This window comes from Scleropages formosus, chromosome 11 (assembly GCF_900964775.1).
Source record: "Scleropages formosus chromosome 11, fSclFor1.1, whole genome shotgun sequence".
NCBI lineage: Eukaryota > Metazoa > Chordata > Actinopteri > Osteoglossiformes > Osteoglossidae > Scleropages > Scleropages formosus.
The window spans coordinates 5,225,102-5,249,716 of NC_041816.1; the positions used below are offsets into that span (position 1 = coordinate 5,225,102).

The following is a 24,615-nucleotide window of genomic DNA, read 5'->3' on the forward strand; positions in this document are numbered from 1 at the left end:
CGGTGTCCCGCAGGGTTCGGTACTTGGTCCTCTTCTCTTCTCGATCTACACCTCCTCACTCGGCCCAGTCGTAGCCTCCCATGGATTCAATACTACTGCTATGCTGATGATACCCAGCTCTTCCTCTCTTTTCCACCTGAAGCATCAGACATTTCTGCAGGCAATGCTGCCTGTCAGACATCTCTGCTTGGATGTCTGATCATCACCTCCAACTCAACCTCTCTAAAATGAGATTCTTCACCTCCCAGCTGGCCTGTCCTCCTGTCACGATCTATCAATCAAACTGGACAACTCACTTATTTTGCCTACCTCCTCGGCCAAGAGTCCGGGAGTGACGATTGACTCAAGTCTCCCTTTCTCTCAGCACATCGAAGCCACAACCCAGACCTGCAGATACATCCTGCATAATACCAGCAGGATCCGTCCCTACCTCACAACTGACTGTGCCCAACTACTTGTCCAGACCATGGTGATATCCCGTTTGGACTACTGCAACTCTCTCTTATGCGGCCTTCCCGCTACTGCCATCAAACCTCTACAACTGATACAGAACGCTGCTGCACGAGTTGTGTTTGACTTTCCGAAGCGTTCCCATGTATCTCCCCTATTCGTTTCTCTGCATTGGCTTCCTGTAGCTGCCTGGATTAAATTCAAGACCCTGGTTATTGCCTACAAATGCATCAGTAGAACTGCTCCTAGCTGTTTACAAGACTTGATCAACCGCTATATGCCAACCAGACCGCTTTGCTCGTCTACTTCTGCTCACTTGGTGGTCCCGTGCACAAAAAGTGAAGCGCGAAGGTCCTCAGTTCTGGCTCCGTTGTGGTGGAATGACCTCCCCCTCTCACTCAGAACTGCTGAAACTCTGTCTATATTCAAGAAGGGTCTGAAAACTCACCTCTTCCGGACTCACTTCGCCCATGATCTCTCAAGCTCATGTACTGTGTCAATGTTCATGCACCGTTTCTTTATGATCATGCCCAGATAAGCCTTTACACAGCCGCTACTCCTGTATTGTATGTAAATGTTTGTGTTCCTTTTAAAAAAAAAAAATTGTAGGAAGGTTATCAGGATTCGTCTATCCTGGGTTTTGCGCACCTACTCCTGTGATGAAAATCGGTGCATATAGTGGAAAGAAACAAACTACACACACATTTGCTGAAACCGCTTGTCCCAAGGAGGGTTGCAGCAAGCCGGAGCCTAACCCGGCAGCACAGGGCATAAGGCTAGAGGAGGAGGGGACACATCCAGGATGGAGCGCCAATCCATCACAGGGCACCCCAAGTGGGACTCGAACCCCAGACCCATCAGAGAGCAGGACCCGGCAAAGCCTGCCGTGCCACCATGCCCTCCTGGAAACAAACTAGATTTACTTTATCACACGTCTGCAATTATGTCTCTCTGTCTCCGAACATAATGCACAAATTTTATTTTCTCTGAGATGTGCTTCGCTTTGGAGAAAAGCGTCTGCTAAAGGTATAAATGTGAATGTAAGCAAAAGCACAAAGGTTTTCGGTTCTGTCTCCATTTTGGTGGAATGACCTCCCCCTCTCACTCAGAGCTGCTGAATCTCTGCCCACATTTAAAAAAGGGTCTGAAAACTCACATTTTCCAGGCTCACTTCTCCCATGACCTCTTAAGGTCCTGTAAGGTGTAAATGTTCGTGCTCAATAACTTTGAGATCGTAACTCTTGAACAAGAGATAAACCCTTATGCAGCTACTCGTGTGATGAACATTGGTTCATATGGTGGGAAAAAAACTGTACTTAAGAATCACTCATCTGTAACTATGTCTCTCTGTCTCCTAATGTAATGTACACATTGTATTTTCTACGAGATGTATGATGCTTTGGAGAAAAGCATCTGCTAAATGAATACACCCATGCTCAAACCACTTGTCCCTTGTCACGGCGAGCCGGAGCCTAACCTGGCAACCCAGGGCGCAAGGCTGGAGGGGACACACCCAGGACGGGACGCCACTCCATCACAGGGCACCCCAAGCGGGACTCGAACCCAAGACCTGCCAGAGAGCGCGACCCGGCCGAGCCCACCGCGCCCCCATCTGCTAAATGAATAAGTGTAAATGTAAAAGAAGGAACCAGGTGACACCGGTGTGCCTGTAAAACAGAGAGAAATAAACACTTGTTCAATAAAACAATTATTTCCCCTTGGATTCTCACAACACAAGAGGCTCACCGAGGCGCACGGTGGCACAGCAGGCAGCACCGGTTTGGGTTCGGACGCACTTTTCAATCCTGCTCAGTTCAGGCGCCTACGTTTCCCTTCCGGATGCGTCCTCGCTCCCTCCTCCGCTACACGAACCTTAGCCGTGTTCTCCGGCGCACAGCCTTGTCTTAAGCAAGAACAGGAGGGATGATTGTGGCCTATTCAGAAAAGCTTGTTCGAGACGCTCGATTACACAGGTGTAATTTTCCGTGCGCACGGGACGCAGGTGAACACGCCGAGAGCCCGTAATCTCCCGGGCTCCACGGTAATGGCCTGGCAGCAAATGTGTCAGAACAATGGATTATCGAATGACATCGGGACTGCATCCTTAAGTGTGTACATGTACGGCGACTTTAAATCGACAGAATAATGTGTCGGACGGCATTTTGTTCTCCCCGCTTCCCATCGGACCACAGCGAGCCCGCGAGCGCTTAAAGATGGCAGCGTTTTGATAGCGCTCATCCCAACTGTGTTCAGGCTTTCCCCTTACATGGGTTTACAATGAAGAAAATGAATTTAACGACTGCTGTTATGGGCTATAAAGGCAGCTGTCTGACGATGTCGCTTCAACGAGTTCAAAGTTGAGCCAAACTTTAAAACTGCAGGAGTGATGAAAACCACAAAAAAAAAAAAAAAAAAAAATCAACGTGGTTATTTCAGCTGAATCATACTTCATTAGTAATGGTAATCCTGTGCGGCATGATCATTTTAGGGACATTTTATGATGCACACTTACAAAAGAAAAGGATCAAAACAGGTTGTTCTGACATTGCACTTAATGCATGGAGAAAGCGCCAGAAGCCCAGATCCAAGAAGCGACTTTTATGGTCCTTCTTAAAGGCCTATTCAGAGGTCCGACAAAAACTGAGAATTTATATTGTCGAGAGGCTGCATTAGGCGTAACGGTAGCTAATGGAAGAGGGATTTTTTTAAAAACTCTTATATCCGAGCTCTTTGTTCAGAAATTAAATGCTCCCGAAGCACTGACAATTTATTCAGGAGGCCTTTACTCAGAGAGAACACGGCACTAAGAAGGAGAAAATATATTTAAATATTAGCCACAATGTATACTTTGGCCTACACAGCAGCGTCACATGGAGTGTACCGTATTTACCGCTATGCACAGCGTAGTACTTGTGGACAATACTAGCGCTCATCGGTAAATATGTATTACTATGTAGTGTGCAGCTCTTCTGGGGTGCTTGACTGGGTCCCGCTCTCTGGCAGGTCTGGGGTTCGAGTCCTGCTTGGGGTGCCTTGCGATGGACTGGCGCCACGCCCGGGGTGTGTCCCCTCCCCCTCCTTTGGATAAGTGGTTTTGTACAGTGTGTGACTCTTCTCCAAAGTGATGTGCAGTGTTGAGATGCGTACCCGGTGGCACAGCCAAGCAACTTTTTCCTTCAGCAGTTCAGGGTAAGTACAGCAGGTGGGATTTGAACCCGTGACCTTCGCACTACTAGGCAACCAGGTTCCCTCATGTGATGCACACTTGCCTTCTCGTTTCTTAGTAAACGAGAAACAAATGTATTCCAAAGGCCACCTGCTGTGATGGACCAGCATCCCGTCCGAGGTGTACCGCCCGGGATAGGCTCTGGACCCCCGCGACCCTCAACAGGACAAGCGGTTATTGAAAATGGATGGACGGACGGATGGACCGACCTCAACCGAATCATTTAGCTCTCTCTAAACAGGCTTCTGGCGCACGCTTCCTGTATTTTCCTGCTAATCTTCACACATACAAACACGTGCTTTGAAATTTCCCAATTTTTCTTGTTCCGTCCGCGAAACCGCAACTTATAGCAGACGCGCATTCCTTATTTTCAATTTCCAGCGAGGGGGGGGGGGGGGTGGAGTTGTTAGCGGCCGCTCCTGCAGCCTGGCGATGAGACAAAGGCAGGAATTAATTGAGAAATTACAGTGCTGTTGATGAATAGCGCTCCGGGGATGAGGAATGCAGCCAGGGACCGAAGCACAAGGTCCCTCGGGCCTGAGCGGCACATGGCGGCGCAGAAACAAGTCATTACCGCACCTTTCAAAAATACACAATATAAATATATTAAATAAAAAGCACAATGTACCCGATTCGTTCCCAACGCCCACGCGACATTATTGAAACTTGTAGCCATCCACCTGCTGTGTGAATTTACGGTGTGAATTCAGCTACTTCCCTCAATAGCCGTTCGAACTGGAGGCAATTTCGCTTTCAAATCCCCTCCTAATAACAATCGCATTAAACCACGAGGGGAAAAATGCGCCCAATACCTAAGGCACGTTCAAGGCAGTTTAGACAAGGTCCCCCGAGCAGCCATTGCAAGCGCTTCTCCTTTTATTCCCTGCGTCACGTGCAGGAGACGCGACGAACGGAAGAGGCGAAGGCTGAGAGGGAGCTGCGGAGGGAAATTAAAAGGGAAATATTTTTTCTTTTTAATTGCGCACTTGCTGAGCGTCGCAAAGGCTGAATGTGTCGGTAATTTGTTAGATGTAAAGTGTCAGCGGGTTCGATGGCGCGGGCGCGCGGGGCCGCGCCTGCCGGCGGGAACTACATCCTGCTAATCAAACTCCCGTCGCGTGTAAACACACCCCGCTCGTACAGTGACGACAATGCGCGCGAGCCGACGGGCCTCCTCCTCCTCGCGGCCTTCGCGCACCGGCGCCAGTTAAGCCGCTTCCTATTTATTCCCAACATCGGCGTTGTAAAAGCTTCCTCTCCGACACGTTCCCTTCAGTTCCTTTCGCTGATTTGTTTATTCTCCTCTTTCACCAATATCGTTTACCCTGTTGAGGAACACTTTTTTTAAAAAAAAATTGTTAATTTTTTCCCCACCCCACACTTTCTTTTTTTTTTTTTTTTTTACGTAGAACTACGTCTTTTTTCCGCACTAGGTGGGGGGGGAGGGGGGTAACTGGGAATTGACCGTCACGAAAAAATGCAACCCCTCTCGCCGCTACTGCTCGCAAATGAAAAGACACGGAGAGATAGTGCATATACCGTTGGACAGAGGAAGGAACACCGTATCAAACAAGATGTGAACGGCCGCTGCCGGTTCAACGTGAGCGAGCGGGCAACGTTGCAAAAATATGCAACATTTGCCTCGTTATGGAGTTGCCGCGCGTTGCGCTACACGTCATCACGTTCGAACTCCGTCATAGCGTTGACGTCAGCACCTCAATTCATCGTAGAGAACCACGCTATCGGACACGTATCGCGCCGGCAGGAAAACCTTCATTTACACCGACGTAGGGGGATCCGAAGGCGGATCATAAGACACCAGACACCAGACAAGACACCGGCTCAGCGAAAGCGTAAGCAACGTGCTCGTGACAAGGCGGCGCAGGGCGCTGCAAAATCGCCTCAGGCGGCCTCTCGGAGCCGCAACCATCGACTTCTCGCGCGCCCCATCGCCGTGCAGCACGAGCCTGTGGGCATGGTATGGACGTGCATGCACAGCGACCGACCTGATATTATCTGGGCCGAGTGGGTCGGGGCAGCAGGGCTCCGAAGACACCGACGAAGTCAGCATGATCGGCGCCGGCGTGCTAGGCTCCCTCCACTCGCGCAGGGGGGCATGGGCGACATCAACAACATCAACTTCGACGATTCATTTTTTCGGCGGCATGAACGTCATGATCTTCCGTGGCGATATCATACTTCTCACATCACCGCCCTGTCCTTGCCGTGTGATTCCACTGAATCTGTGTAGAGTGCCGTGATTTGTCGCCCACTAAACGACGATTGCACGCACAACCTCGCCTCATTCCTCGCACCACCCACACGTAGTTCTACATAAATATTATGCAGTAAAGTTATGCACCTGACTTTTTTTTTTTTTTTTTTGTCGTGGAAACACTTCAGGCGCCGCGCTCACTCCACAAATCACAAACTGAGCAATAATTACACACACACAAGGAATGAACATTTTTTTTTTTTTTTTTTAAATTGCATTTCTGTTATTTGCCACTTGAGCCTTTCTGCGCATTTAGTGTTTTACAAAAATACTTAAATCAGTACAAATAAGCGAAACACAGTGTGACAATAGAAGCTGGAAAGCGCCAACAGCAGCTACCTGTCCAAAGCAATATTTAAAGGTGTTCTTAAGTTTTTGCATTACATGGTGGTTAATTACACGTGTGATGGACACTGGAAATAAAGAAAAAGAAAACAACGTATACAATAAAAATCATACAAGTTCTCATGCTGCTGGTCCTCCATTGATAACATGCAAAACATTTAAGTACTGAATTCTATAACCTACTGTTGCAAACGGATTCATTTCAAAGCCCCCCCCTCCAAACATGTTTTTTTGCTACTTTGAGCAAGTGATGCAACTATTAATACTGTGATCTAGGTGGCAAATTTGAATAATTTGTGCAGGCATTTACAGGATTTTGTTTCGGATCACAGACAGGGAGGGCTGTTCGGTGCGGCGATGCTCTTTGCGGAGGCTCAGCAGAGCATCTTCTACACAGGAACGTCAGAAATGGGTCGTTTCCCGTTTTCTACATTTGGTCTTATTACTTTTGGCCTTCTGGGTTGTTTCTTTTTTCATACATGACTGCAGGATTCTGGTGAATGCTGAACGCTCACGGCGATCCCTTCCGTGGCCCTCTGTACGTGCCGTCAAGTGGGGGGGGGGCGTGAAGCCAGGAGAAGCAGGTGAGCGACGGCAGCATTGCCTTGGAAACGGAGCACCCGCCACATCCCGCTTACTCCACATTCCTGTATTTGGTGAAGAGGTTGTAGAGCACCCTCAGGGTGGACTTCAGATCGCAGTTCACGATGTCTGCAAAGGAGTAACAGGAAACATGAGCATCTATGTACAGCAAGATCCCATCTCCCAGGAGCCCAGAACGGGGTACTTATCCTGAAATAACTTTTTTTTTTCCCCCTAAAAAAAGAAATTACTTTCAATCAGTCAATCAATTTAGTCTACTTATTCATTTATTTAGGATGAACTTTGGATAAATTTCATTATCCTGTTTTTATGTTCCAAAATTGAAAACTGGGTATTACAAGCCAAGAGCCCTTACATGGAAATTTTGGATAGTGTTTATAAATGGAGGAATGCCTGTTTATTGTCTGAGAATGATAAACTATATGCAAAAGAAAATTAAAAGATGATATATTACAATCAAACCAATCTGTTGGTGGACAGCTGTTAGCCCGATGGCGCTACACTGCCAACATACCCTCGGGTCTGGGCTTGGGTCTTTCCAGGCCACCATCCTGCATGAGCTCGAAGGAGAAGGACACGTTGTGGACCTGCCGACGGGAAACCGCACGCGACAGGCGGCAGAAAACAGGAAATCAGACATTAAGTACAGCATGCAAACATTTTACATGCACACAATAAGTTTATTAAGATAAATAAGACATGAATAGAGGCAATAAAACAGGAGGTGATGTTGAATGCAAAGCACCGAGTGTAAAATGGATCTAATGATTGTCCGCGTTCGGAAAAACATGCTTTGACTACAGATATCGGGGTTCTTCAACAGCATCGCTGAGGAACGGGGGAGCGACGTGAGGTGTGGAAGAGGAGGGGAGGACTTGATGCCGCACTGCAAAGGGCACTTTCATCTACTGGCTTAGAGGAGCTCTTCTCTTAACCGCTTTTACTGGACCCCAGGACACCTTCTCTGATGGCCCTTTCCCCGGAGCCTGGGGCCTTGCACCAAAGTGTATAGATGACCTGGCCAGCTATGTGCATTATCAAGGCAGCCCAGGTACACACACACACACACACACACACACACACTCATTATCTTTTTCAATATATATTGACCCACTTCCAGCGTCCTTCCCTCGAACCTGCCGTAAATAGGGCAGCGTGCGGGGGACTCGGTGTGCGTGCGCCTGGGGGATGTGAACAAGCGTAGATCAGATAGTGTGAAGAAGGCTCCATGGTGGGGGTGGGGCAGGATTCCTTCAGGCAGGTGGAGGAGTCGCCAGGCACAGCGGCAGGGCCTGGGAAAGGAGCCCTCTCCCCGCACCGCCGCTAATCCGAGCAGCGTGCTGCCGTACACGTGTCCTGCGCGCACAGATTACGGGGACCGGGCTCCGAACATGCCCGCGCGGCTTGGCAGCGGCCGGCCGCAGAGGCCCCCCTTCCCTCCGTTCAGAGTGCCGCGCCAGCTCTGGGCCGAAACGCCGGGCACCCCCGCAAGGCTGGACGCAAATGAAAAAAGATGGTCTGCAGGGGGTCCTCTGATGAAAAACAATGAGGACACGTGTGAAGCTGGTCGGTTCCACAGCCGGTAACACAGCCCCAGCAAAAGTACGAACATAGGATCGCCAATGCGGACAACTGATATTATAGTTTCCAGCGCAATACGCCAGCCTTGCGCGTGTATGTGTGTGTATATGTGTATTTGCAGAATGCTGCTGAACGATGTGCAGCGATGCTCTGCTAGTGGCAGAAACACACCAATACTAGGCCTTGGGTTTTTCAATTTCATTTCAGGGCATCAGTGAAGTAGGGCAACACATCTCAGTTATACACACAGAGTCTGAAACCGCTTGTCCCATGCGGGGTCACGGTGAGCCGGACCCCAACCCGGCAACACAGGGCACAAGGCTTGAAGGGGAGGGGACACACCCAGGACGGGACGCCAGTCCATCGCAAGGCACCCCAAGCGGGACTTGAACCCCAGACCCACCCGAGAGCAGGATCCGGTCAAGCCCACTGCGCCACCGCACCCCCGCGTCTCGGTCATACCTTCTGCTCAAAGTTTTCCGGGGTGAGGAAGAAGTTGTAGAGTGGAACAAAGTATCCCTCGAGGAGCCCCATCAGCAGAACCAGGTAAACACCATCTGCAAACTTGGAGAGAAAATGGGGGGGGGGGGGGGGGTTCATTCACACTCATTCAAGGACTATATTCTAAAGATACCTGGGGCACCAGGGGCTGGAGTGATTAGAGCAGTTGTTTTGCGCTTAAAGGACCTGGGTTTGAATCCCACCTCCTGCTATAGTACTTTTGATCGAGGTAGATATCGTGGATTGATGCAGTAAAAATTACTCTGCTGCATATATAAGCAAACAAAGTACCTTGTAAAAAGGTGAACGTGGCAGCAGAATGACTCATTTCCGCTCATCTCTCCTCTCATTACACATTGGTTTCCACATGGTACTTTCACACTCGCCCTTATTTGTCAACTTTAGCAAACAAACATTTTGTTTGATTCCTCACTACAGTCTTTATACTAGGAAATCTGCAAACAAGGGAAAAAACAGAGGCACGGTATGTACTGCTGCCGGTCATTCGAGGTATACATCCCATCACACTGCCACCAGTCAGTAGCTTTGCTGTGTTGATGGTGCACTAAACAGAGCAAATCGGCTCATAATTCTGTTTTTTTTTTTTTTCATTTCTTCATTTCGGAGGGCAATGGGTACAATAGCAGTTAGAACCACCCACCCCCCCTTTACAATTAAAGGACCCAGGTTCAAATCCCTTTCCTGCTGTAGTGTCCTTGATCAAGGTATTTACTGTCAATTGACACAGTAAATAAAATATCTCATCATATTCAGCTATGATGTACAAAGAAGTGCTTCCTTCTTATTTTTGTTCACCTCCATAATGCCAGTCAAGGACACGTTCGCTCCTCAACACGGGCAAGCGCCTGGTGACCTCAGAGCTGTTTCGCTGTTTTAATTCATTTATTATCTAGTGTAACAGTTATTTATAATAGCCTATTTCTTTATACGTCATACATGTATCAATGTTATTTATATATATGTTTATATTACATGTATTTATTTAGCAGACGCTTTTCTCCAAAGCAACTTCCAATGAACTCTATGTAGTGTTATGAGCCCACACACCTTATTTACCGTGGTGACTTACACTGCTAGATACACTACTTATACTGGGTCACTCATCCATACATCAGTGGAGCACACTCTCTCTGTCACTCACACACTATGAGGAACCTGAACAGCATGTCTTTGGACTGTGGGAGGAAACCAGAGCACCCAGAGAAAAGCCACGCAGGCACAGGGAGAACATACAAACCCCCCACAGACTAAGTGGGGATCGAACCCACATCCTCTCACCACCCAGGCGCTGTGACGGCAGCACTACTCGCCGCACCACCGTGCCACCCTGTGTGTGTGTATATCTACGAATGAAACTTTATTAATCCCAGAGGGACGTTCACATCCGATACGCAACATATACACACCTAAGACGCAGAGTTCAAAAATAAAAACAGAAGTAGATAAGTAAATGTTAACAAGTACAATATGTAGAGACGTAAGTATAATGTAAACATAAGTTTAAAGCAAATTAATAAACATATAAACTTAACACTGTGAGCTGCTTGCCACCCGGTGAATAAACCCCTCCGACCCGGAAGGCCACCCACCTGTGTGTCTAATTCTGACACCTCCAAGTTCAGCTTGTTCAAGTGCTTGTTCACAAAGGTGATCAGGGTCTGCGGTAAAAACACGGTGCCGTCACGGTTCCCGCAGCTCATCCATATCGTTCCCCTCCCGAAACGGTTAACGTAAACAAACCGGGTACCTTTTTTACCACGTTGAGCTTGTCTGGGGCGTGGTCAAATAGGGTGTCAAAGGCGTCCCTCTCTGAAAGGAACAGAGCAAACGGCTAATGATTCACCGGTGACCATCACAGCAGAAGAACGAACGCATTCCTGCTTGTTTACGGCCTCCCAATGTGCCGCGTACGCATTTTACCGAGAATAAAAGACAACAAAAACCGATCGGTGTTTAGCGTTCATAATGGATACTGAAAAAATACAAACCATGTCTCCCAGATAAAGCCCTGCAGGGGAAGAAAAACACAAAAAGTTTATTTGTAGGGCAGGACGGTTTCCATAAAAACAGATCAGCTCGACAGAAAACAAGCGCGGATTCCACGCGAACGGCGGATAATAAACGAATGCAGATGTTGCGATGGAAAGAGCCAGCCGAGAGCAGCACAACAAAGGGGTTTTGGGTCGAGGGCCCTGGGTTCCGTCCCAAAGTGGCGCGATCGAGCGGGCTGGACGGAGCGCAAGTGCCGGGGCGCGGGTTCCGCAGAACATCTGCCCGCGAGAACCTTCTCTTCCCGCTCCAACCCGCCGAGGCCGCGCGCTCCGGCAGCGATGGCGGGCTGTGCAGGAGGCGCTCGGCGCTCTCTCTTATCTCCCTGCCTGGCTGGTGCCTGCTGGACACCCGCTAATCAACCGTAGCTCCACACAGCGGACACGGCTTGGCAGGGGCTGTCCATTACCATCCCCAACGTGGCACGAAGACGCGCCTTTCAACCCATCCCCACACCTCGCTGTGCACCCGCTGCGCGTTCTCATCGGACGTCATCCGGACGGCACGGCGGCACAGCATGTAGCGCTGGTGCCTCGTGGCATTGGACACGGGTTCGATTTCTGCTCAGTCTCCTTGGGGTATGCGTGTTGTCCTCACGTTTGCATGTGTTTCATGCGAACTGGTGACTCTACATTGCCCTCCGTGTGTGTGTGTGTGTGTGTGTGTGTTAATTAAACAGCTGTATAAATAGGTAAACGACTGTGGAAGTGGTTCTCAACAAGGGGTGTGCAAACCCCGGGATACCTCGAGTACAACACGGCACTTAATTTGCCAATATGGCAAATACTCAGTCGTTGGCTCATTTTTATAGTAAAATATCTACAAATTCTACAAATTGCAAAGTCATTTTGGTGGCTGGAACTACGATGGAACATTTTCCAGAAGTATCGACGCCCCTTTGCGCCTGTATAACTGGATAATAAAGCAATTTGTTGATGCATAGAGTCAATTTACACTGAAACGGCAAGATTTCTTCGCACGCGCACACACACACGGTAGCTGAGCAGCTGGCTGACCATCAGTGTGGTACCTGAGCCCAAAAGGTGGAGAACCACTGCTGTGTGGATTTACCATAGTGTATGTAACACTAAGTCCCCTTGAATAACGGTATAATACATTTACATTTACAACAGATAAATACTAGTTAACCATCTTTGTGCGTCACTTTGGAGAACGGCACCTGCTGAGTGAATAAATGTAAAGACTCGTCACCCAGAAAGTTTTGCAGATGAGCTCCTATTATAATCCGCATGAGGGGCATAGAAGCGCCTTTTAGATTTGAGTCAAATGAAAACGTCCAATACGCGACTGATGGGGAACACACACACACACGCTATCGGAAACCACTTGTCTCATGTGGGGTCACAGGGAGCCAGAGCCTAACCTGGCAACATGGGGTGTAAGGCCGGAGGGGGAGGGGACACACCCAGGACGGGACGCCAGTCCATCGCAAGGCATCCCAAGCGGGACTCGAACCCCAGACCCACCGGAGAGCAGGACCCGGTCGAACCCGCCGCACCACTACGCCCCCCCGATGGGGAACGCAACGGGAGGCATCCTACTGCTCAGTCCACGAGGCTGGGTTACGATGGGTGCGGGAGGAGCCGTGCCGACCGGCCCCCGCACGTGTGCTGCATTGGGACGAGGGCTCGCGGGGCAGAGCTCACGTACTCCGTGTTGCCCGTGATCTCCTCCTGGATTTGCCGGGACTGCAGAATTCCCTCACGTTTCTGCGGGAGAGCGGAGAATGCAGCTCAGCCGTGGAACACAACAAGAAAACCAACAGCAGGAATGATTAATGTGAACCAATTTTCCAGCGCTTCTCCTCATTTCCGTGACCGTGGGACTAACTTCGTCGGACACGAAGCGGCCGACGTTTCTCCCAGCTCGATTTCTGGGAAATCTCATTGGCGGCGGCACTGCAGCCTTTTCGGCGAACGATTCTGGAGCCCGAACGTTATTTTTTGTACAGTCACGCGCAGTTAATGCAAGTGGAATGACCGTATTCTGGTTATGATGCTGAAGCCAAAGCGTAGTCATGAGCTCTCAACTTAACCTTCAATGCATCAGGAAACATGCAGCTGAATAAATGGGTAAAACCACCAAATAGCTGCATTTGCCGCAGACAAAGCATCTGTTAAGCAGATAAATAATGCAACGGAACCGTCTTCCGTAACTCGAATCCGAAACACGAACGGAAAAGGCATAAACTGCGTAGACACCCGTCGACTTTGGCAAACGGACCGTTCCTCATCCTCTTAGGCAACTCGAAATTTCCATATGTCAGATTCCCCCTCCTCCTCCACTCAACATAACAACATTAATAATTTTTCCATCTCGGTTATTGCGCCTTGACGTTTCTTCGTTATTGTCGATTTCACGCCCGCCGTTCCTTTCGCCGCTCCTCCATACGTTCGGCATCCTTCTCTATCGTATTTACAGTCGATACGGCTGAACCTGGTTCCCGCGCTGTAGACGATAATCTTCGTCCACCTTCGTACATCCTTATTATTTTCAATTTCATCTCCAGATCGACTGCTTGCACGCTCGCGCGACAGTTTTCCTTTTCCTCCAAGCGCACGTTTACCACCAGGGACTGCGAATAATGAAAGGGGTCGAAAATACGTAGGAGAAAAAAAAAAAAAAAAAAAATCACTGCAATAAGGAGAGATGTTCACGGCTCAAAACACGCGGAAACTGGGAAGACGCAACTTCCCGCCTTGTCTGGGTACGCCGACTTGCCCGTAACGTATTTCGGACGTTCTGCGTAAAATAAAAGCGCTATCCGTAAATAATCTGCACGCCGGGAATTTTTCACGGAAATCCGGATTTACGCAAGTCAAATTTACATAAGCAGAGGGGTGTCTGTACCTTGTTTGGGCCACTAGGAGCACCACTCCGTTTAGAGAAATCAGAATCGCATTTGATAACGAGTTAGCGCAGGTACCTGGACCACCACAACTTGAATGGACACGTGATCCGGAAGTCTGATCGGGGCTCGAAAGTGCTGAGACAGCGCCACCAACAGGTGAAGAATGGCCACCACACTCTTAGCGTGCACAGCTGAGGAAGACATGAGAAGGGGTGCAAAATGAACAGAAAACAATAATAACCGAAAACAATCAGCCTTGTGAAGAAATTGTTTTTTTTTTTTTTCCAATGCGTCCACCGAACGTTAGAATAAATACGTCACTAATTGGCGTTTAATAAGGCGAGCGGAGTCGAGTCGCGAAGCTCAGAGGCGGGTTACGGATAAACGTCCCAGATTCCGCGAGCTGCTAGAAACCGCGGAGAAGCGTCGAAAAGGGAAAGCAAGCTTTCCCCGAAATGCGTTTCCTTCATGAACCCGGAGCGAGGCGTGCGGGAAAGAACAAAGGGATTTGACGCCGGGCCGCGGCGAGAAACAATCCTATTGATTTTTTTTTTTTTCTTCAAGATTCCTCTGTTAATCTGTAGGATAAAAGAGAGAAAGAAATCCTGTAGTTCAAAACAAAAAAAAAAAAAAAAAAAAAACACGACTGACAGCTGGGGGACAGAGGGCGTCTCCGGCCTTCCGAACGAATACAAGGCGAGAGCTAAAAAAAAAAAAAAAAAGGGGATTAACAAGAGGGTGATGCGTGATGGGTCCGGGCTCCCGTACGCCACCGCCCCCCCGGAGCGACCGCCGCCACGGCTACCGTGGCGAGGGCAGCGGCGTGGACGGGACGTTTCTCCCCGTGCCCAGCTGCTCGGCTAAGTGGCACAGCAAATAGGATTAGCCCTTCAGCTTCCCCCGGACGCTCAAAAACGAAATCAATGAAATAAACAAACCTTCTTTAATCCCCCACTTTGGATAAAGAAAGAACGTTCCATCTCTGCTCAAGTCCGTTTCACCGTCTAAGCGCGATTGGATACCAACAGAGGACACATGCTCAGTCAGCTTGCTTAAGTGCCTTCCCATAATTCTTAGCGTCTGCGGACGAGGATTAAAGCGTTTTAGTCGAAATGCGCTTCCGCGAGTCTGTGAACCGAAAAACAAGAATTTCTCCAAGTATCCAATTTATTTACGGGAACAAAACTGGGTTTTCGGAAGGGGGATATCCGTATTTTCACAGCTATGATGCTTCGCGTTACGCTTCGGTATTAACTAGAGGTGCTTTTAAAGTGATTTAAAAGTAGTCCAATTTAACAAACTTTTCTGTATAATATCATTTCTGACTTAAGACACGAAAAAAAAGCACGATCGTGGCGTGGGTACGCAAAGTTTACACATTTCCTAATTATTCCTCATTTAGTTATTTCGTAACTAAATTTTTTACAGTTTAATTTCAATTTCTTCACTTTTAGTTTTCAGAAATTTTCTATTTGTTGCAGTGAATCCAACCTGTATTTACACAGCCGGCTGATAGATGGCAGTAAAGAGCACTTAAAGAAAATAATAGCGAGACGGCCTTAATTTAGCTAATTTCCACCGTGCTTACAGACAGACTCGGGTTCCCGAGCGTAAGTCAATAACGACATAAGGAATGCCGCACGTGATTATGATTTGAAATGGTCAACAACTAGCACTGAGTAAGTGTTTGTTGAGACAAGGCATTTTCATTTTTAATTGATCACAACACCTTTAATTTCAATGTGCCTCAAAGTTAACAAAATATTAAAATGTTAAGAAAATATTGCATAATATTTTCTTGAATATTTTTGATAAAATAATTTTATAATAGTAATAAAATATTTTGAATAAAAATAATTATATAAATTTTGTATTTATTGTAGCTATTGCTGACATTTTTGCAGATCTTAACTTGCAAATATTGTAAACTGAAGGGCATTATTATTATTATTATTATTATTATTAGTAAGCATCTCTTGATTGTGACAATGATAAAAGTAACTTGAGAGACACAGACTTCTCGTCTCCGATGAGCCACTGTATTCTGAGTGTTGTATCACTGAGCTGCCAAGTATTTCAGATCGGCATGAGTTGCAATTATTTGCTTGTGTTGTGGTTCCTCTGGATGCATGTGCAACATCCTTTGGGATGAACAAAACAAAAAAAACAAAACAAAAAATTTCTATCTATCCACTTCTCCTTTACTGTATCCTGTATCACTGCCATATCTGACAGTTTCCTACAGTTTTTCCACTACTTTTAGCCAAGACATATCTTCTAATTTCATAGCAGCCTCTTTCTAGATAAATAAAACGTAGCCTTTTCTTGCTATGCTTAAGCCTTGCCAGTAGCGGCAAGACACCTACAGTCAACGTTCCACTTGATGTTCCTGGTAGAAACCTTCAGCGTGTCATTGATCTTCTCCAGCACCGTCTGGAGCTTCTGCTTCTGGGCGATCTCGGACTGCGTGACTTCAGCAACGTTGAGCTTTTCCCCCTCCAGCTTTTCTGCGAGGTAGAACGACAGAGAGGGGTCAGAGGAGCGGAGCGGACGCCGCGTAGACACCGCGCGGCTGGACGGGACGCTCACCAAACAGCTTCTGTAGGACCTGCCCATCATAGAGGTCCTCAGCCAGGTCCTTAACAATTATCCTTTCCCCAACCAACACGTCGTTGATCCAGTCGATGAGCACCTAACGTGAGACATTCACACATTTAACAATACCTTCTGACTAAACTGCAACAGATATGTCTATACTGCAGTTCTTCTGTTACTTTGTCGAGAAAATATCGCCGCTACATATCTCGAAAAATATTAAAATCTGAACTTTGATTAAAAGAATGGGAATTCTCCAGTCACAGTAAACAGTCAACGAGCTGAACTCAGAACTGAAACCTTCATCAGCTCCTGCAGTTTGGGGTCGCTCTTGGAGTTCGGGTCCACCATGGTGCGAACTTCGTTCTCCTCTAATAGGGAAAAAAAAAGAGCGAGACACAGAAGCTCAGCAGCATAATGGCTTTGATCAGATCTTCAAGGTTGGAACCAAATCAAAGGGTTGGAACGGCCCCAATGGCCGTACCCAGCATGGTGTCCTCGGGGTCCAGCTCGAAGGGGATGGGGCTCAGGGGCAGGTTGATGGCGTTCATCCCTTCCTCCTGGAGCTCGGACACTGGGGAGGGGAGAGAAAGAGAGCGCCTCAGGGGAGAACTTGCACCAAGGGCCAGAACCGGCTGAACCAGCCTGCGGGACAGGAAAACACATTCGTCACATCCGTCAAAAAAGAAAAATTCTTGGAAAATTACTTTTTGGAAACCGGAGTTCTCAACTTGATACTCCTGAGCAGTGTCAGTTTTTGGCTGCGGAGGGTTGTACCAACTACTGCAGGTAGACATTAGTCTCAAGAAAGGATTTAGTTGTTCAGAGGTCCACATTGTCCATAATATCCGTCACCTTCTCGGTGTGGTTGAATGAGATGTTTTCCAGTCGAGGAAAGATACGGGATAAAGGGAGGTGTCAGAGCTCGCCCCCCCCCCGGCTGGCTGGTGAACTCACTGCTTTCAAAGGAGTGGGTCTTTGTGGAACTCGTAACATTTCGGGTTCAACCACAGATCACATCACCGTGACGCCCAAGTGCTACAGCGCGAGGGGTATGTCAGCCACTGCTACCTTCTGGAGAAGTTCACCGTGCTCGATGCAGGTATGACACAGTCCTTTCTACCAAACATATTCTTCCTTAAATTGTTTACTTTATGCTTTTCTCCCACTTACGGTGTTGGATGTGTAAACTAAGCGACTTAACAATGATTTACCCATAAATACAGCAGGGTTATTTTTACTGGAGCACTTCATGGTAGGACCTTGATTGAAGGTACTGAAACAGAGCTATGGATTCAAAGCTGGGTCCTTCAAAGTGCAAGGCTGGAGCTTTAACCCCTAAGGCACCCGGTGGCCAGACCTGTTGATTCTGTCTTCGCTATGTCTGGATCAGGAGCAAAATCGTGATCTTCAAAAATAAGGTTCCTTTCCATCTCATTTCCTCCATTAAAGGACGCCGCACACTTTCAGCACCCAGCTGTCAAAGTACACGCAAAACGCACCCACATTTTTCTCGGTACATTTTTACTGCGGCAAGGCACAACGCACGGGAGCTGAACCGTCACTGAAATTTCTCTTTTATCCCGACCTGAAACAACCCCCAGACATAAATGATACCGATGAACGTGCAAATTCCTCGGCGCCGGCCCCATGGCGCTTTGTTGCGGGCCGTAGCATCGCGAGCGGCAGAATGCAAATCGTACACAGCTCTATTCAGTAAAATTATTTTAGATATGCTTAATCATTTCTAAAGGCTTTTACAATCCTGAAAGGAAACTGCTTGTCCTCTTCGCTTGCGCAGCGACGCTGGAGGTGTTCCTAGTATTCTGCATTGTTCGCTTCGGCTCGCACTCTTAGCCTGCCCTGCGACTTCTCCAAACAAAACAACTATATACAGTATCTATTGAAAACACACTTCAGTTACAACACCCAAGTGTCTTGGAATATTTAATGGTTGGCTCTGCAGCCACAGATGGTGCATCATTCATAGGTGTCCTCTTTTTTTTTTTTTTTTTTCTTTATTTGCTCAGTTTCAGAATACAGGTGACTGACTCTTGCATGTTTTCTGCGTCTGCAGGTGTCTCTTTGCAAAGGCGGCCGTGCTCCCAGGGACTCCCAGGGTGTTTTTCTTCCGGTACGCGAACCTATAGACCCGTCCCTGAGCCATCGCTCCACACTGACGCTTAACATTTATTCATCCAGCAGACGCTTTTCTCCAAAGCGACTTACAATGGATAGTATGTAGTGTTACCAGCCCACACACTTATTCACCGCGGTGACTTACACTGCTTGATACACTCCTTACAATGGGTCACTCATCCACACATCAGTGAAACACACTCTCTGTCACTCACACACTATGGGGGAACCTGAACAGCATGTCTTTGGAGTGTGGGAGGAAACCAGAGCACCCAGAGTAAACCAACGCAGACACGGGGAGAACATGCAAACTCCACACAGACTGAGCGGGGATCAAACCCAGTTCTATCGCCACTTGCCACTGTGCCGCCCATTTCATCACAAACTTTTACATTTCTTATTCATGTAGCTTGTGGTTTTCTCCAAAGCGACTTACAATGTTAAGGTACTAACAACTATTTACTCATTTATACAGCTGCATATTTTTACTGGAGAAATTTAGGGTAAGTACCTTGCTCAAGGGTACTACATCAGTACCTGATAGTATAGTGGCTAGAGCCGCAACCTTTGGATCTGAAGGTTGTCTCCTTGACTATCAGCTGCCCCGAACGAAGACCTTTAAACGCAGACGTACGGTTATCAAAGCACAGCTTGTCCGATGTCGCCGTCTTCAGCATCTTCTCCTGCAACGTGTCTGTAGAAGTGAGTGAGCAGATAGGAAATACAAAGGTGACTGTGATAGAAGGTGTGGGGCAAATTTCTGCAGCCGTTAGCAGACCAGGGCAGAAGTGGGTCCAAAAGAGATTTGCTCTGAAACTCCTCCTGAATTTTAGAAAGGATTCAGCAGTTCTGAGGGACAGAGGGAGCTCGATGCACAAGTCAATCCAAAACCTACAGAGTTTCCCTCTTAGATGTTTTGTGAACTGGACCACCAGCCAGCCAGAGGTGAAGGAGTGGGGCAGTTTAGTTGGGCTGCAGCAAGTGATCAGTCCTGCAGGTATCAGGGTGCTGTTACGTTGGCTGAGTTGTAGGCCATCAGCAGAGTCCTGAACGCGAATACAAAAAGTGTGCACGGCCCTCTAGGCACACTGATGTTAACTTCCTTCCAGTAACATGACACAGGGCGCAGGGCTGGAGGGGGAGGGGACACACCCAGGACGGGACGCCAGTCCACCGCAAGGCACCCCAAGCGGGACTCGAACCCCAGACCCACCGGAGATCAGAACCCGGCCAAACCCGCTGTGCCACCGCGCCCTCCTCATTTATTTACATTTATTCATTTAGCGACTTAAAATGTTAAGCTACCTACGATTATTTACCCCTTTATACAGCTGGGTATTTTTACAGGAGCAGTTCAGGCTAAGTACTACAGCGAGGCCACGGATTCAAACACGGAATCTAATCTTCAATCACAACGCTCTAACCACTCCGCCAAAATAATTTTTTCCCCATTTCACGACTGCGTCAACAGAACAGAGCACAAGTAACTTTCTTCTTTTTTTCAGGAGGAAATAGAAGTTAAATTATACAATATTCACCCATATGGAGCGGGACTAAAGACTCATTATGGCATCGCACGTTTTTTTCTCTGTCGTCCAATTAGAGATCAGAATGGGCTCCCAGGGGCCCATGTGTCATGACTGGAATTCATAGCATTATATCACAAATATGGCTTTGAGGTAAGAAGCCTAATTAGTGCTCCTGCGGCACGTTCACTGCGGACTGGGGACCTGTAGGGAGTCCTGGCTTCAGAGGGGAGACACTTCCCACGAAACGGAAAAGGATGTCAGAATGTGCAGTGGCGACATCACCGGTCCATGTCCGCAGCTTCCGAACAGCGCGCACCACCCCTCCCGACAGGCGTTGAACGCGCGACACGCCCAGGACCCCCCCCGCAGCCTGACCCCCGATGCGAAGGACACGGGTTCAACAGCGGCATCAACGCGATCCAGAAACACCGCGGTGAGACTGGTGGATTCTGCAGCCGACTTCCTGTTAATCAACACCGTCGCCTTCTCCGCCCCCCCCAGACTGCAGCTGACACCTTCACAAAAAGCCCTCCCCGCAGACGCACCTCCCCCAGAAAGAGGAGCACCGCTGACAACTCCAGCGCAGACGGAATAACCCGATGCGTTCTGTCACCCGACCGCTCTCCCGTCGGCAAAGAAAATTCGACAGCGTTCCGCGAGACCCCGCCACTCAAAGCCAGTGCTGTTGGCGAAACAATACACTGATTCCAGTATGCAGTGACACGAAAAAGCTCAAAGTGTGTTTACAACAAAAACGGAAAAATTAATAGAAATGCACACAAAAAAAAAAAAAAAAAAAAAAAAAAAAAAAAAAAAAAAAAAAAATTTATGATGCTGCTGGTATTTGGCTGCAAATTTCTCTGAAAGTTCCCTTGCGCTCTGTGTGTGTGACCCTGCCAACAGCCTTGATTACAGAATTCCTCTCCCAGTATTTCCTGTCTCATTTTGGACGAGGAGCTCTGCTATTCGAACGCTGAAAAGTGCAGCAGACTTCCTCGAACACGTCTTCTCCACATCACCGCATCCGACGCCGATCGCAGCAACTCCTCTCCGCAAACGACGGTTTTCGCTTGCTTTCTTAGTTTAAAGACCGTTCCCTAGTCCGTCTCGCTCATGGGCGTCCAGTTCTGAGACGAGGTCCCGTATCTCCCACTCCGCTCTCAGGGGCCCCAATCAAACAGATGTTTGTGCGTGCACGTGTCACTGCCCAAAAGGGGTTCGAGAGGAAATCCATCCAATGGGATCAGTCCGGCAGACATGCTGGACGCCTCCCTGCTGCACGGCCTTGCGGGTCCAGACTGGCACTGACACAGCAGAACACAAATGCAATGGGAACAATATCATTCCTGATACAAAATTTATATCAGGGGACATCTGGTAGTGCGGTGGTTAGAGCTGCTCCCTTTGGACCCAAATGTCACGGGTTCGATCTCCACCTCCAGCTCTAGTACCCTTGAGCAAGGTACTTACCCTAAATTGCTCCAGTAAAATTACCCAACTGCATAAAAGTAGTAGCTTAACATTGTAAGTCGCTTCGGAGAAAAGCGTCAAGTTAAATGAATAAATGTAAATATTTATATTCACTTATACAAAGGAAGCTCAAATCTCAGTGGGTCTTGTATAACAGTATGACATGTATTCCACGATATATATTTGAGAATATCATTTCTTTCCTAGGACAGATGGATGACGTAATACGCAGAACACTGCTGGAAGGAAATATATATCGCAACTGAATAAACAAAGCGAGCAGCAGTTCCAAAAAAGGATCTGTCCCAAGTTCCGTGAGAATTCTCGAGACGCGACGCAAGAATAAACCGAACCACTTCCAAGAAAACCGTAAAGGTAAAAGGAAAAGGACACACTTTCAACGATCTTGATGGGATTTTTAATCGACGCCGTGGCTCTCGGAGCTCCTCCCGAACTCCTCCAGCGGCTCTGCAGATACTCTTCCTTACATGGCAAGAGCAGTACGACACATTTACACTGTACACACAGGGATGTCTCCGCACGGATCCAGTGTGGGTGTGTGTGTGTTGGGGCAGGCCGCAACAGGGCCAGACACCATCATTCCACACACCTCACCTAACACAGCAGCTATAGATACAGCAGGGATGTCATGTCTCCAACTATGGGCTCTTTCTACCTAATATTATTATTATTATTATTATTACAGATTATTACAGATCCTTTTTTGGAACTGCTGCTCACTTTGTTTATTCAGTTGCGACATATATTTCCTTCCAGCAGTGTTCTGCGTATTATGTCATCCATCTGTCCTAGGAAAGAAATGATATTCTCAAATATATATCATGGAATACATGTCATACTATTATAGAAGACCCACTGAGATTTGAGCTTCCTTTGTATAAGTGAATATAAATAGTCACGTTTATTCATTTAACTGACGCTTTTCTCCAAAGCGACTTACAATGTTAAGCTACTACTTTTATACAGTTGGGTAATTTTACTGGAGCAATTAATAATAATAATAATAATGTTAATAATAGACAGCATAAATTCGAAAAACATTTTTGTCCTTCTGTCAAGTTTTCGTAACCTGCTGTTTACTCACATAATTCTTTAAACTATAATTCAACCGTGAACCCCAATAAAAAGAACTTCTTAGAAACACATGATTTTGCACAAAAATAATTAAATACGTGTGGTACAGGAGGAAATGCACGCATCATGTGGTAATATTTCAACGCCTTAGTTCACATCTAAAAATGTGAAGTAAGTAAGGTGAAGCAATGATCCATGAAGCAGTGTGGGGAAAAAAAAAAAAAAAAAAAAAAATCAATAAATAAAATGTTACATTTCGTAACGGATCAAATACAAAATATGTCGCTTAAGGCCATGAGTTCCTTTAGTGACGTTACAAGTTATCAAACGAGACTGGCGATAAGAGAAAGAGGTACTTTTCTCTCCATTACATCTTTTTAAAACAGCAACCGGCCGAAAACGTAGATTTCGTACCAACTATTCGCGAACTAAGCGAACGAGACACTTTTTTTCCTTCTCCGAAAACCGACTTCGTTCGAACGCCGTTGCGCCGAAGTGCGGCTGCGCGGTGACGTCACAGCGCGTGTCGGCACACCCATTTAAAAAAGACGTAAAACAAGCGCTTCATCCCGCTCTCGCCTTATATTAAATATCTTTATTTATACCATTCTTGCAGTTTGAAAAGGCTATAATCTCATTTTCCTCCAATAAAAGGTCTTACTGCAATCATGACTGTGTGAAAGATAAAAAGCACAACACTGAACAATCATGACATGAGAGGGGGAAAAAAAAACTTTTTCTGTACGTGGATACAGAAAATATTCAATTATATATTATATGTTGTACGAGGGCGATATGAATCGATGTAAGTTCAGGTACCTTCCTTCGCCTTTTTTCTCCTCGCCAAAGTTCCTCCAAGTTTGCCGAGGAAGGAGTCATCCTTCTTTCGGGACGGCGGCGATTTGGGGGACGACGGCGATTTCTGCGGGGACGAACTGGCCATCGTCGGTGCGGTTTGCGGAGGCCGGGTCTCCGCTCCTGGTGGTAGCGCGATCGGATCGCTGCTGGGCTGCGGAGGGAGAGGAAAAGTTGAGTCCCTGTGGAACGGAAGCGGAATTCCACCTATGCGCCCACCCTTTCCATGGGAACGCAGCGCGGCGCCGATTCGGTCCGATCCGAGCCGATCCGAGCCGAACCGGGCCGAGTGACCCTCCGCGGGGCTCGTTCCCGTTCGGACAGTCCGCGCCAAATAATGTCAAAGCGAATGTCCCTCCGGCCGCCAGGCACGTTTTTAACGGCAGAAGAGGGGAACGAATGTGCAGCTCACACACTCTCTCTCACACACACACACACGCGAGTGATTCCCGCAAACGAAGCGCTAAAACGCGCAGCGCGCGCTCCGACGCAACTCCGCCACCTCTCCTGCGTTTTATTAATTCCTCGCCAGTTTTAACAAGGCAAAACAGGCATAATGCATCGCTTCTTAAAGTCTATTTGGACCTCAGAATGTATTTGGTGTGAGCTCATCTCGCGCAGTACAGGTGTTGTAATTATGCTGCTTTTACACTATAAATTATGGCAACAAAAATAGTCCTTGGATGTGGCGGTAATTCGGGGAAATCGCTGTTACGGCCGAATGTGCCGCGGCGAGTTGCATAATTGTGTCCTATTAAAGTTTTTTTTATAGAGGCGTTTCACTGAACAAATACACATGATTTTTCTTCAGCATTTTTCGTTTTTATTTAATTTCCTCCAGCAAGGCATTCGTTGTAAGATGGGCTTTTATGGTTGATTTGTATTACAATGCTAATCACTTCTGCAAAAATAAATTTAAAATATAAAAAATAATATACCAGAACCAAATTAATCAACAAATAGAACACATTAAATCCAATATCAAGCCAATATACAACATTTGCGCATA

At 47.4% G+C, this 24,615-nt stretch overlaps 1 protein-coding gene across 1 annotated transcript; it reads right to left on the bottom strand.

Annotated features, from left to right (window-relative positions):
- Positions 1-6,728: 6,728 nt before the first annotated feature.
- On the bottom strand, positions 6,729-23,984 carry parvab (parvin, alpha b). Its single transcript, XM_018752654.2, has 13 exons — positions 23,571-23,984; positions 17,003-17,092; positions 16,819-16,889; positions 16,513-16,615; positions 16,290-16,430; positions 13,999-14,114; positions 12,723-12,781; positions 10,991-11,010; positions 10,750-10,811; positions 10,592-10,660; positions 8,943-9,044; positions 7,414-7,486; positions 6,729-7,007 (listed from the first exon to the last, which is right to left on the bottom strand). The coding sequence occupies exons 1-13, from the start codon at positions 23,692-23,694 to the stop codon at positions 6,931-6,933; spliced, it is 1,107 nt and encodes a 368-aa protein (XP_018608170.2). The 5' UTR covers positions 23,695-23,984; the 3' UTR covers positions 6,729-6,930.
- Positions 23,985-24,615: the final 631 nt, after the last annotated feature.